This window comes from Falco biarmicus, chromosome 12 (genome assembly GCF_023638135.1).
Source record: "Falco biarmicus isolate bFalBia1 chromosome 12, bFalBia1.pri, whole genome shotgun sequence".
NCBI classification, from domain to species: Eukaryota; Metazoa; Chordata; class Aves; order Falconiformes; family Falconidae; genus Falco; species Falco biarmicus.
The window spans coordinates 21,530,897-21,542,122 of record NC_079299.1 but is presented as its reverse complement, the minus strand read 5'-3'; the positions used below and the strand labels follow the sequence as shown (position 1 = coordinate 21,542,122).

The 11,226-nt window shown below is 55.3% G+C and overlaps 1 protein-coding gene across 1 annotated transcript; it reads right to left on the bottom strand.

Annotated features, from left to right (window-relative positions):
* On the bottom strand, nt 1-6,752 carry LRRC73 (leucine rich repeat containing 73). The gene is made up of 6 exons (XM_056356812.1): nt 6,059-6,752; nt 5,446-5,606; nt 4,267-4,389; nt 2,905-3,005; nt 2,047-2,230; nt 1-446 (listed from the first exon to the last, which is right to left on the bottom strand). The coding sequence occupies exons 1-6, from the start codon at nt 6,328-6,330 to the stop codon at nt 376-378; spliced, it is 912 nt and encodes a 303-aa protein (XP_056212787.1). The 5' UTR covers nt 6,331-6,752; the 3' UTR covers nt 1-375.
* Between the last annotated feature and the right edge of the window lie 4,474 nt (nt 6,753-11,226).

The window sequence follows — 11,226 nt, the reverse complement described above, 5'->3', positions numbered from 1 at the left end:
GAGTGGTGCCACGTCTGTGACCTTTATAAAACTCTCATCGCGACAGCAGTACAAGCAATAGAAAGAACATCTCTTATACACATCTGAATAAATACAGCCTGCGCCCTGCGGGCACAGCCGGGCGCGGGGGGAGGCAGCGTGGGCTACACATGCAGCGACTGGACAATCACAAGTGGCCGATGGGGCGCGTGACAACACAGAGATGTGTGTAGAGATGCGCTCAGACCGGGCCTCCGGCGCAAGGGAGGCATCCATAGAACGTGAGACATGTGAGAAGACAGCGAGGGCAGCCCACCAGAGGCAGGGCGCTGGCAGACGCACGCTCCCACAGCGGGCACGGGGCTCTTCTTGGCAGAAGCAGGCAGGGTAGCCCAGCTACATTTCTGTTTCTGCTAAGAGGCTGTCACCAAGCCCTGACGTCATCAGGACCATCTGGGAGCTGGAATCTGTGGCAAGAGAGGGAGAAAACCATGAGCCGCTTGGACTGCCAGAGGTAAGGATGAGGAATTAAGAGCGCTGCAGGGTGGGAAGCAAACTGCTGAGAGGATTGTGAGATTAAGTAGTAACTGGGTCTACTCTGGCCACGCAGCAGAACAGAATCGATGTTTGGGGAGGGGGGAGGCAGAGCCAACAGCAAGAGCCCAGGGTGGGGATCTGCATTTGCTATCTTGGCTGTCGAGAGGAACACTGGCTCCGAACCCTCCCCACATACACCTGCAGGTGACACTGGCTGTGCTGACCCAGCCATGCCCCTCCCCAGCCCCACGCAGACCTTTAAATCTGCATTCACTGAAATGTCTTTTCAGCTACAGAGTGCCCAGGCGGGACAGGCTGGCAGGCTGCAAGCCAGCCAAACCCACGTAGGGTGGTGGTGCTGCCTTCCCAAGAGCACGGAAGGCAGCAGGCAAGCAGCCATCTTATGGCAGCAGAGCCCTGGAAACCCTGACTTTCTGCGCTGCGTGAATGGAAGGTTTGTGCAGCCCTTCCCTGCCTGCCTCGGGGAAGTGAGGGCAGCTTGCTGGCTCTGCAGTGGCACAGAGCAGCAGCCAGGAACGCTGTGGCTCTCCCCAAGCCAAGCGAATCAGCTGCAAGGAGGATGGGCATGCATAGCAAGTAAGAAACTCAGCAGGGTACCAGTTCCCCATCTAGGAGCCTTTTTAAACAGAAAAAAATTTTCTTTTTTCCTAGACGTGAGGGAAGAGATCTTTAGTGGCTGTGTGCTTCAGATCCAGCGTCCTACACATTCAAAACTGCTGTGCGAGATCTCTATTTTGGGGATCAGTTTCTGGAAACTGGATGCAAACTTGGCCAGAGCTGTCAGTAAAGGATTTTTATGGCTCTAATAAATGAGGATCCAGATGTTTTGAGGCCTGGGGAGTGGTTGTGCTTGTCTGCTGCTAGTCTAATATGAGAACTGGGAGGGGGGAAAGGACAACTATAAGTAAAAAAACCCAACACAAAACACAACCAAAAAACCCCAACAAACCAGCAGGATCACAAGGTAGGCATGACTATGCAATATCATATACACAAACAATACACAACAGGCTACTGCTATCTCCATAATACACTTTTTTTTCTGTTAGAAGCAACAGACAGGCTGTGGCACCTGGCTAACCCTTCACACATTTGAGATTCAGCGATAGGAATAGCTGATGCCATGTGGATTGCAGGGAGGTTCTGGAAGCAGTAAGGAATGACATGAGCTTTGGCTAGGATATCTTCTGGCAAGGGCCCCCAAGATCTTTAATGCTCCTGTCCTTACGTTTTAAGACTTTGCACAAAGATTTTGTTCCTGCAGTGTCAGGGAAAATGCCTCAGAGGTACCATTCCCACTCTGCAGCAGCCGCATTGTCCTTGGAGGCTGCCTTTCCGAGCACAACTCGGCCCAACACTATTTAACATAAAGGTCACGCCTGGAGGCTGTCTGGATTCCAGTTCACAGGGAGCAAGGACAGACCCCCATTCACCAACCCCACCACGAGAGACCAACCCCGATTCCTGCCTGTCAGCCCCTGCCCGCAGCTCAGGTCCCAGAGCTCTTACTGTTCTGGCAGATCCAGGGGTTCTTCTCCCTAGCTGTGACTTCGCGAGCCTCCGTCTCCTCCTCTTCCTCACCCTCTGAGAGCAGGTCAGAGATCTGCTGCTGCAGCTCAGGACTAATGTTGTTCTCTGCCAGGATGAGAGTCCGCAGGGCCGTGGGGTAATTCTCTACCATGTCCAGCAAGGTCTGGAGAGACATATAAACAGGCTGACAAGCAGCACAAACAGCAGCTAGGCTGAGCAGAAAGCTTCAATACTCCATCTCCCTGCAAACTCCAGCCCTCCTATTCTTACCTCTACCTTCCCTTGGCCTTGGCCCTCCCTTCGCCAGGCTTTCTGAGAGCCTGAGGACCTCTCACTTTTCTGTGGGAAGAGCTGAGCCTGGATGTCCTGGCTCTATCTAAAGAGGAAATGACTGCTCTACACCCTGTTGCAGCCACATACGCAGGCTAGTCCCCTCTTACCACTAGGAGCTGAGGTTCCAAGAGGAGAGCCTGTGCTACGCTACCAAGCCTTGGCCCTTACCTGCCCACAGAGCTTTAGCTCTGATCCTCAGTTCACAATTCCAACCCCTTAGTTCCTCCAAGAAAGCCAAATTACAAGCTGCATGCTTCTCCCTGCTGACATGAGGGAGATCCAGGAGCCCTAGGTCAGAGCTGTGGCTTACAAGCTCCTCCTGTGGCTGAATGCAACAGGCCCCGGGAAAGCAACAGCACCCTTGGGTGCAGGGAGGGAAGGGGGTGCATGTGGACTCACAGAGGGGGATGGAGGTAGGTAGAGGTCCTAGGGCCTCTACGGATGGCCAGGACCTATACCCTTGAGATGTCAGTGACGCTGTAGAGTAACTGCAGGTTCTCATACCTGGGCCGACTGGTTGGTAAGTCCCGTTCCCTCCAAGTCCAGAACTTCAAGGGTTCGACTGGAGGCCACAGCGACAGCGAGCATCCCTGCTACCTGGTCACCTGTGGGAGAATCAACCCGGGGCTGTCGGCAGTGTCTGCCTTCCCTCATGTAATAGCACATGCCCTCACGGGCCCGGGGCTGTCATGGAAACATCCTCTGAGTATTTCTGCCATCAGATGACCTCCAAATCTCAGTTACCTTGGGGTGGGAGGGGGGAAGCTGCTAACCGAGACAAGAGACCAGGTAAAGGTGCACCATTTTGTGGTTACAGGAGCAGTCACTGATTATCAGGGGGAACACAAAGGACCACAGTGAGATTGGGTTTATTCCCCAAGGAACCACATCTTCCCAAATCTCCTTCCTACTCAAGGATGCGAGGGCCTTTAACAAGCCCTGTAAAGCATCCCAGATGCAGAATAAGGAGCTGAATACCTCAGTCGGGCGGGGGGGGGGGGGGGGGGGGGGGCGCGGGCTGGAGCTGGACAGAGGATTCTGCACCAGCTGACAGATTGCTTCCCTGGAAAGGGGGCAGATTTTTGGGGGTGGATACAGCAAGACCAGGAGCATTAAAGATTGATGCTGGTGAAGAGACAGGATTCCAGTGTGTTCTGACATTCCCCAGCGAATGCTAAGATACTGTACAACTGTGACACCTCCTGGGGCAAAAAAAAAAAAACAAAAAAAACCCAAAAGGCTGCTGTCAGGTAACAGCATGAGGCCTTTGCTGCCCAAGAGGAGGTACCTGGTCAGACAGACAGGGCCTGGAGAGAGGCTGTGTTTCCAGGCGGGGTGAGGAGGGGAGCATCCTGCTGATGCTCAGGGAGGCATGGCCCAATCTCCTCCTCACCACCTTGCATCAGAGCTGGAAAGAGTTGGTTTCTATGGCAACGAGTGCCAGGCTCTCCTCCTCCTCCCTGCTCCACAGGGAAGATGAAGGGGGGAGCATGGGGACATACTGCATCTGCCAGGCCAGCACTGGGTGCCCAGGGTTTCAAGAACAGGGGAAGCAGGGAGGGTTCAAACATGATGACAAAGGCAGTGGAGTGGGAAAGGCACAACCTCCTTTCTGCACTTCCCTGCAGGGCACGTGGCCACCTCACACAAGCAGAGCAGCAAGGCTGGCTTTCCCTACAGCCAAAGGCACCTGGCAGAGTGAACTGGGGGTCAGAAGGCACTTATACAGGAAACTGCCCCATCCTGCTGGTGATGCTCTGCCACCTTTCTAGAGCTTGGTCCCCAGCCACCCCCCAGTGTAAATCACACAAACGCTGAGAGGCAGGAGTGCAGTGTCCCCTGGTCCTCCCTGGCCCCCCAGCTTACCTAGGGGGTTGTAGTCCAGGTTCAGCACACGGAGCTGTGAGCTGTGAGCCACTGCAATGGCCAGGCGTCCCCAGCCTTTGCTTGTGACGCCTGGGTTGGCGCTCAGTGTTAGCTCTTTGAGGCCTGGAGAAGAGAGAGAAGCCAAATCAGAGCCTTAGAGTCACCAAAGCAGTCCCAGAGGAACTAGTTCAGCTAACCAGAACAGCTTTGGGTTGTGCCCCCTGTATTCTGACAGGCTAAAGTGTCTGGTTTGCTCCGACAACTGTTGTCACATATTTTACTGATCAGTGAAACATTTCACTGCCTTCAGCAGTAGCCCTTCATTTGCCCATGCTGTGACCACCCCATTTCTCTGCTTTCCCCGCCTGTGTCCCGCTTACCCTAAATAGAAATAGAAACAAGCAAGGGGTGTGCAAGGTGACTGACAAGGAGAAGGAGGTGACAGGTTGGAGAGAGGATGACAGGGACCATAGCCTCTGAAGCCTGCACCTGGGACAGGTGCCCAGCAGAGATAATAACAGCATCAGTGGCACTGTGAGCACACAGAGGAGAAGGTGCTGGGGAGAGGTGGAAAAAACACTTTGAGAGTCAAGAGAGAGGGGTGGTGGTACCTCAGCACATGCCTGCTCTCAGTTTAACTAGCCCACTGGCCTCTGACCACCAAAGATCATCGACTACGAAGATCCGAAGATCCGAGTCATGGCACTAAGTCTACGACCATGCAATACACACTCATAGAGTGCACCCATAAGCAGGGACAATTCCCAAGCACTGACAGTAAAGCCAAGCGCTGAGGTGGGAGGTGGGAGCACACTATCTATTTACCTAGGGTCATTATCATATCTACACCATTATCAACATGCAAATGCAAAATAATACATTCAAAGTCCAAGCTGTCCCCCTCCAGTTTCAAATACTCCTGCTGTGAACCAGAAACAACCTGTTGTCCCCGAGCTGCAAACTGCCAGTAGGACAGATCAATAGCAGGAAGCCCACGCCTGCCCCAGGCAACCGCTCCTCTATTGCTTGCTTTTCTGCTTAAGTTGGGGAAAGAAATTCCCCAGCTCAGGCAAACTATAGAGCCTGCCTCCTCCAGGACTGGGGATTTACTGCTGCATGCATCTGCTCTGTGTGAAAGCTCCACCGGTCGTTGTGAGGCCCACGGCCCCTGGTGCTTACCGGACTTGGCCCCGTCAGGCGGCAGGAGCCCACAGATAAGGTTGATGCCTTCATCACCCAGCATGCAGTCTCCTAGATCCAGAGCCACCAGCGAGGGGTGGATGGAGAGAGCAGGGTTGAGGAGGGCCAAGCCTGCATCTGTCAGGGGACTCCCATGGAGGCTGTGCAGGTAAAAGGGAAAATTACCATGGAGCCTTCTCCCCGGGGGCTAGCTAACCTGGCGGGCAGGCAGGAGCAGAATAAGGAGGAGAACAAACGGTAACGCCCGGTGGGAAAAAGCGCTGGGAAGCCTCTGCTGCGAGGGTCTGCTGGCCGCTGCAGCGGCTCTCCTCTCGCCGCCTGCCCGGGGGTGCGGGGGACGCCGGCGGGGCAGGGGCAGCCCCCACCCCGGCCACCCGCCGCTGGAAGCCGGGGCTGCGCCCGCCGCCGGCAGCAGAGGCGTCCCCTGCCAGGCGAGGGAAGGGCGAGGGGCCCCTCCGCAGCAGCACGGGCGCCTTCCCTCGGACAAGCCCTAACCCCAGGGGCTGGCCCGGAGCTGCGAGCCCCCGAAAGACCCGTCCCCGGCCGGGAGGGGGCCGGGACACCCCCGCAGCCCCCGCCCCGCTGTACTCACAAGAGGGACTGGACGGAGCGGTTCGTCTTCAGGGCCTCGGCCAGCTGCTTGACGCGGTTGATGTTGGAGACGATGCCCAGGTTGAGGTTGAGCTGGGCCAGGGAGCGGGACTCGGCCGCCCCCCGGCAGACGTGCCCGAAGTCGCGCTCGGAGAGCTGGCAGCCCCGCAGCGACAGCAGCCGCACCGAGTTCTCCCGCAGGCTCTCGCAGATGTCCCGGATCTCCGCCCCCGACAGCGTCTCCCCGGAGATCTGGATGGACCCCGGCAGCATCTTCCCCCCGCTCGGGGAGCCGCCGCCCGCCGCCGCCCGCCGCTCCCGTCGCGGCGGCTGGGAGCCGGGGGGGAGCCGCGCTGCGCGCTGCGGGCCGGGGCGGGCGCCAACGCTGCCGCTGCCGCCGCCGCCGCCGCCGCTGCCGGGCAGTCCCAGCCCGGCCCACCGCGGCCCCGGGGGCGTCACCGCGCAGCCTTACCGGCGGCCGCCGGGCCGCCCCGCTCCACCCGGCGGGGCCGCCACCCCTCGGCGGGCGGCGAGACCCAGGGGAGCCATCGGCGGGGGCTTAATCCGGACGGGCGGCGGGCTCCGAGCCCCGCGGGACCGCGCCTCCCCACTGTGCCAGCAGCGCCGGGCGGGGGCCGGGCCGCCCCGCGGCTCCCCGCCCCGCTCCGCCCGCACCTGCCGGGCCGCCCCGCCCCGCCTCCTCCCCGCCGCCGCGCCGGGCCCTCCTACCGCCCGGGGCCGGCCGCTGCCGCCGCCTCCCGGCCCCCCGCTTGCGGAGCCGCCTCCCCACGGAAGGGGGCGGCCGTAGAGGGACCCGCAGTCCCGCCCCGGCCTCCCCCACCGCCATCTTGTGCCCCGGCGCCCCTCGAAGCCCGTGGGGCGCTGCTGCCTCCCGCGCTGCCCTGAGGCGGCGGCGGGGCCCGGGCTGCGCCCCTGGCACTGAGGGGGCACGGGAGGGGACAGGGGACGGGTGGGAGCAGCCCCGGGGAAGGGCTCTCCCTGCCAGCCCCGCGCCGGCCTGAGGAAGGGGCCAAAGCCGCCGGGCCATGGCGTACTCCGGGTATAGCTGCTGAACAGCCATCTTCTGCCAGCTTCAGTGATGTTTATGCTTAAACCCGCTACAGCTGGAGCTCGGACCCATGGCTTAATGGCAGGGACGGTGGGAAGCGCTCCTCGGGCTCGCGGAGCCGGAGCTGGGAGGCACCGCGGGATCCTGCAGCAGCTGCCTGCACCCTGGGCTGGCCTGAGGGGTGAGGGGCAGGCCTCCCCCTGCTCATTTGCGGGTGTGGGGTGCAGGGATTTGCTCCCTCTCTCCCCCCATTGGGTAATCCTGCGCTTGGAGAGCAATAGGAAGCAGGGCCCCTGCGTTTTCAACTCCACTGAGCTGAAGAAGGAAGCCAGCGATGTGGAAATTAGGTTAAACCGCCTAAGTAGGCAGCTTTCTGCACGTAACTAATCTGGCTGCTGCATACAGCAGTGCTCAAGTGAATTCCAGCCCGGTGGGTAACCCTGGGACAAACCCAGGCTCCTCTGCTTGGTTTGCAGACCAGGACAGGAGAGAGGGGATGGAATGTGAGGGGAAAAATAGGATCGGGGGGGACACACGAAGCAATTCTCCACTGAAATGGTGCAGCAGGTCACCAGGGCTGAGGGCTGCACATTAGGTCTGGAATGAGAAAGGGGAGCAGCAGCAGATAAGAAGCTGGACTTAGATTTTACGACTTTGGCAGTGATATCTGACTTAAGAGTGAAGGTGTCACCCTGCCCTTTGAGTAATCCACTGCTGTTCTCTAGAGCTGTTCTGTTTCCCTGTTGCACAGAAGTGCATAGGCTTGATCCTGTACCTGCAAGACTGCTGGCTTGGCAACACATCTGTGCTGGGGTAAGAGCAGCAGCTGCAAGCATCCAGCTGTTGTACGGGTGATGGCTTTCAAAAAAGGAGCAGCTGATCTCCAAGGTCACATTAAATGGCCCAGGTGAGAACAGGATCCTACATATTGCAGGGCTAATGAGGGGCAGAGGCTGGATGTCAGCGGCAGGCAGGGGGGCGGCCAAGAAAACACCAGCTTCTGATCCATACAGGTCGACTGGAAGACTGCACTCAGTTTCACCTCCCAGTTACCTCCAGGCACTAATTAACCCATGCTTTGTTAAGTAGGCTATTATTAGATAAGTGCTTGGAGGAGAGCCCCTGGGAAGCGTCCCACTTCAACTGACAGCAGCAGCCCAGAAGTGCTGATGAAGATGCCCTACTGCTGGCATCTCCCTGGTGCTAACATCTTCACTGCCTATCATCAGGAGCAAAAGCACATTAAGGAGACAAGTGTCCTACCTCATTTTATGCTCAAATACATTGGGAAAAGTGGCACAGAAGCTAACAGTTCAAAGCTTTGGCACACTGAACCTAATTAAGGGCTATGCAAAGGGGAATTTGGCAGTGGTATTTTGGGAAAAAACGAGGTATTACTTCCTTGCCATGTGCAGTTACCCAGCAGGTATGAGGAAGACAGTTTATTGTTTACCTACTGGGGGCACAATGAATGAGAGGACTCTCTAGACTGATGCCATTACGAGCTAACACATAATCAGAGAAAAACAGTGGATGAGGAGCAGCTAGAGTGAGACTAGATTGAGGAAGGAAAACAAATGGGAGAAGCAGCAGCCTACCTGTAACCCAAAACACAACTAAGGTGACGATTAGCACAACAAGGATGGAATGTAAAAGGAGGGTTGGATTCCCAGGTACGGCAGAGAGAAGGTCATAGATGCTTTAATATACATTTTATCTTTACAATCTGACAGCTTATATATATTTATTTCATATTTAATTAAAAGGGCCTTATGCGGTTCTCACAGAGCTACCCTTCCTCAAAAAAGGGGAGGTAATGGGGGGGGGAGTTATTTCAGATTTGCTACAAGGGAGGAGGGAGAAAAATTTTTAGATTTGCTGCAAGAGCCATGGCAGGAAACAAAGGCAGAGATAGTCTGGCATGATAGGGCCGTGGAGTTTATCCTGGTATCTAGAGAACTTGAGTAAGCACTGAGATGCCCTCCCACAAGGACTTTAATAAGGCTGCATGCTCAGCATGCTCCCTGGAACTGCAGCACGCACGTATTTCCCTGCAACAGTGTGTCCCCCTCTGTCAGCAAAAGGAGATGCTGAAGCTCTCAGCTGAGTACTGAATTTCTGGCAGCACCTAACAGTTCAGCTTCCAGCTGCTGCTGCACAGGGAATTAATCAGGGCTGAAGAACTGGAGCAGAGCAAGCCCCCACAGCTTCCGAGAGGGTGGCTGGTTGTCACCCTGTTTGTCTGTCCCCAGATGACATGACACACAAGCTGCACTGGGGAAGCTTGCTGCTCTCTCCTGTGCTTTGAGTGAAAACAAAGGGCACAGCTTCGTCCTTGGATTTAGCTGTATGGCTAGGTGCAGGAAGACAGCACAGCTCTTCTCTCTGACAGTGTCCATAGATCAGCAGTGATACTTTAGCACAGAATGATTTTTCTTCTTGGTTGGACTTGCTCTAGTGACAATTGTCTCTTTCTCCTTTCCCCGTGCCTATGCTTTGAGAATTTGCACCAAGAGAAACAGACCCATTCTAGGCTGCCAGGGCAAGAAGTGTGAATTAGAAAGCAACTTCCTGTGGAGTTCTAAAGAGGGAAATACCAGAGTCATCATTACAAACTAACACTTCCATTTTGTCAAGTTTGGAAGTAATAGAAATTCTGGGAGCTTGAAGTGGTTCATTTGGTCCAAAAAACATGGAGACTACTAGCCCAAATAATTAATTTTGTTCCCCCACATAACTTGTTCTGAATGCTGTTCTTCTGCCAAAGTAAGGCAGGGTTGGGGGGTGAAAAAGAACATGTCTATCATGTATATGTTAGCAGATGAGCTTCTTGCTCTTGGAAGGAGAACAAATTACAAAGTTGGGAATAAGCAAACAGTGGAAAATAGGTCTGACTGAAAATGCTCAAGTCCTATCCAGTGACATTTTTAACTGAAGCAGATGACCAGCCTGATTACAGTAGCTGGCACCATCTTCCTCTCATTGCACCTTGGCACTAGTTTGAATGCCACTACAGTTGCATCCTCTCCCACTAATATAAGCAAGGGACCAAGGAGCGCAGTTCTGACATCTGCCTTGTGCACAGCTAACTTGTGGGTACATCAAGAAAGGGAAATATTTTGGAGGTTTTCCAGCCCAAGCCTAAGGGTGAACTTCTCTGAGGGGTGGCTCCCCTCCCCTAATCATTCAGAGCTACCGGGAGAGAAAAGGTGAAAGCCAGTTATCAGCTAACAGTTTTCTACTCGTGGACCAGTACAAGTTAGAGCAGCGAGGGAAGGCTACATCTGAACTACTGAGTTGTGGGTTACCGCAATGCAAGTAAGCCTAGGCTGAGCTGTTCTGCTTCCCCATCCTCACTGGAGCTTTCCCGCATCAGTATGCTGGAGATAAATGTGTCAGCTCTGTTACCATTGCACACTCCCCCACTTCTCCCTTTGTTTAGTGCGAACAGTGGAAAAAAGTTTGCCAGAGACTATCAAGGCTCCAGGAGTCCTTTCAGACATAAGGCCTAGATTCAGCTTGAAAAGCCAGGCAGCACACACAGACTGTGTCTGGGGGAGCAGGAAGCCGCTCCTGCTCAGAGCAATGAGGTGAAAGTTCCACAGCTGGGAGACATGCGAGCAAGCTGCATGAGGGAGGGCTGAACTAGCTTAACAGAAATATCCACAGAAGACCACGCACAAACATGTTACCCCTGCAGTCAGAACTGCTGTCCCACAGAGCAACATGGGCGGAAGGGTGACAAGAACAAATGTCCTGTGAAAGCATGGGGACAGAAACATTTCTGACATACACAGGAGAAGGGACAGCTGAGGTGAGCTGGGATCAAGTGAAAAGAGAAGGATCAACCTGGAACATGACAAGGAAGAGCAGGTGGTTAAATATCATGCTATTCCTGAAAATATCCAGACAAACTAAAGTTCCTGTGTCTCTTGGACTATGGAAAAGGTGCCCAAGACAGGCCACATATCACAGAACATTTGAAGCCAGACAGCAGAAAATTGCAAAGAATCCTCTGAGTCTAGGACAGGACAGCTAAAGGCATAGAGACCCAACACTGCTCTCCCATTACACAAGTAGGCTCAAACATAAGGCACCAC

Excerpts from the sequence above, each read along its gene's own strand:
- LRRC73 (XM_056356812.1), bottom strand. The coding sequence starts at position 6,330 with ATGCTGCCGGGGTCCATCCAGATCTCCGGGGAGACGCTGTCGGGGGCG. Across the intron at positions 4,390-5,445 it reads GCCTGACGGGGCCAAGTCCG|GCCTCAAAGAGCTAACACTG; the intron begins GTAAGCACCAGG and ends TCTCTTCTCCAG. Across the intron at positions 3,006-4,266 it reads CCTGGACTACAACCCCCTAG|GTGACCAGGTAGCAGGGATG; the intron begins GTAAGCTGGGGG and ends ATTCTCCCACAG.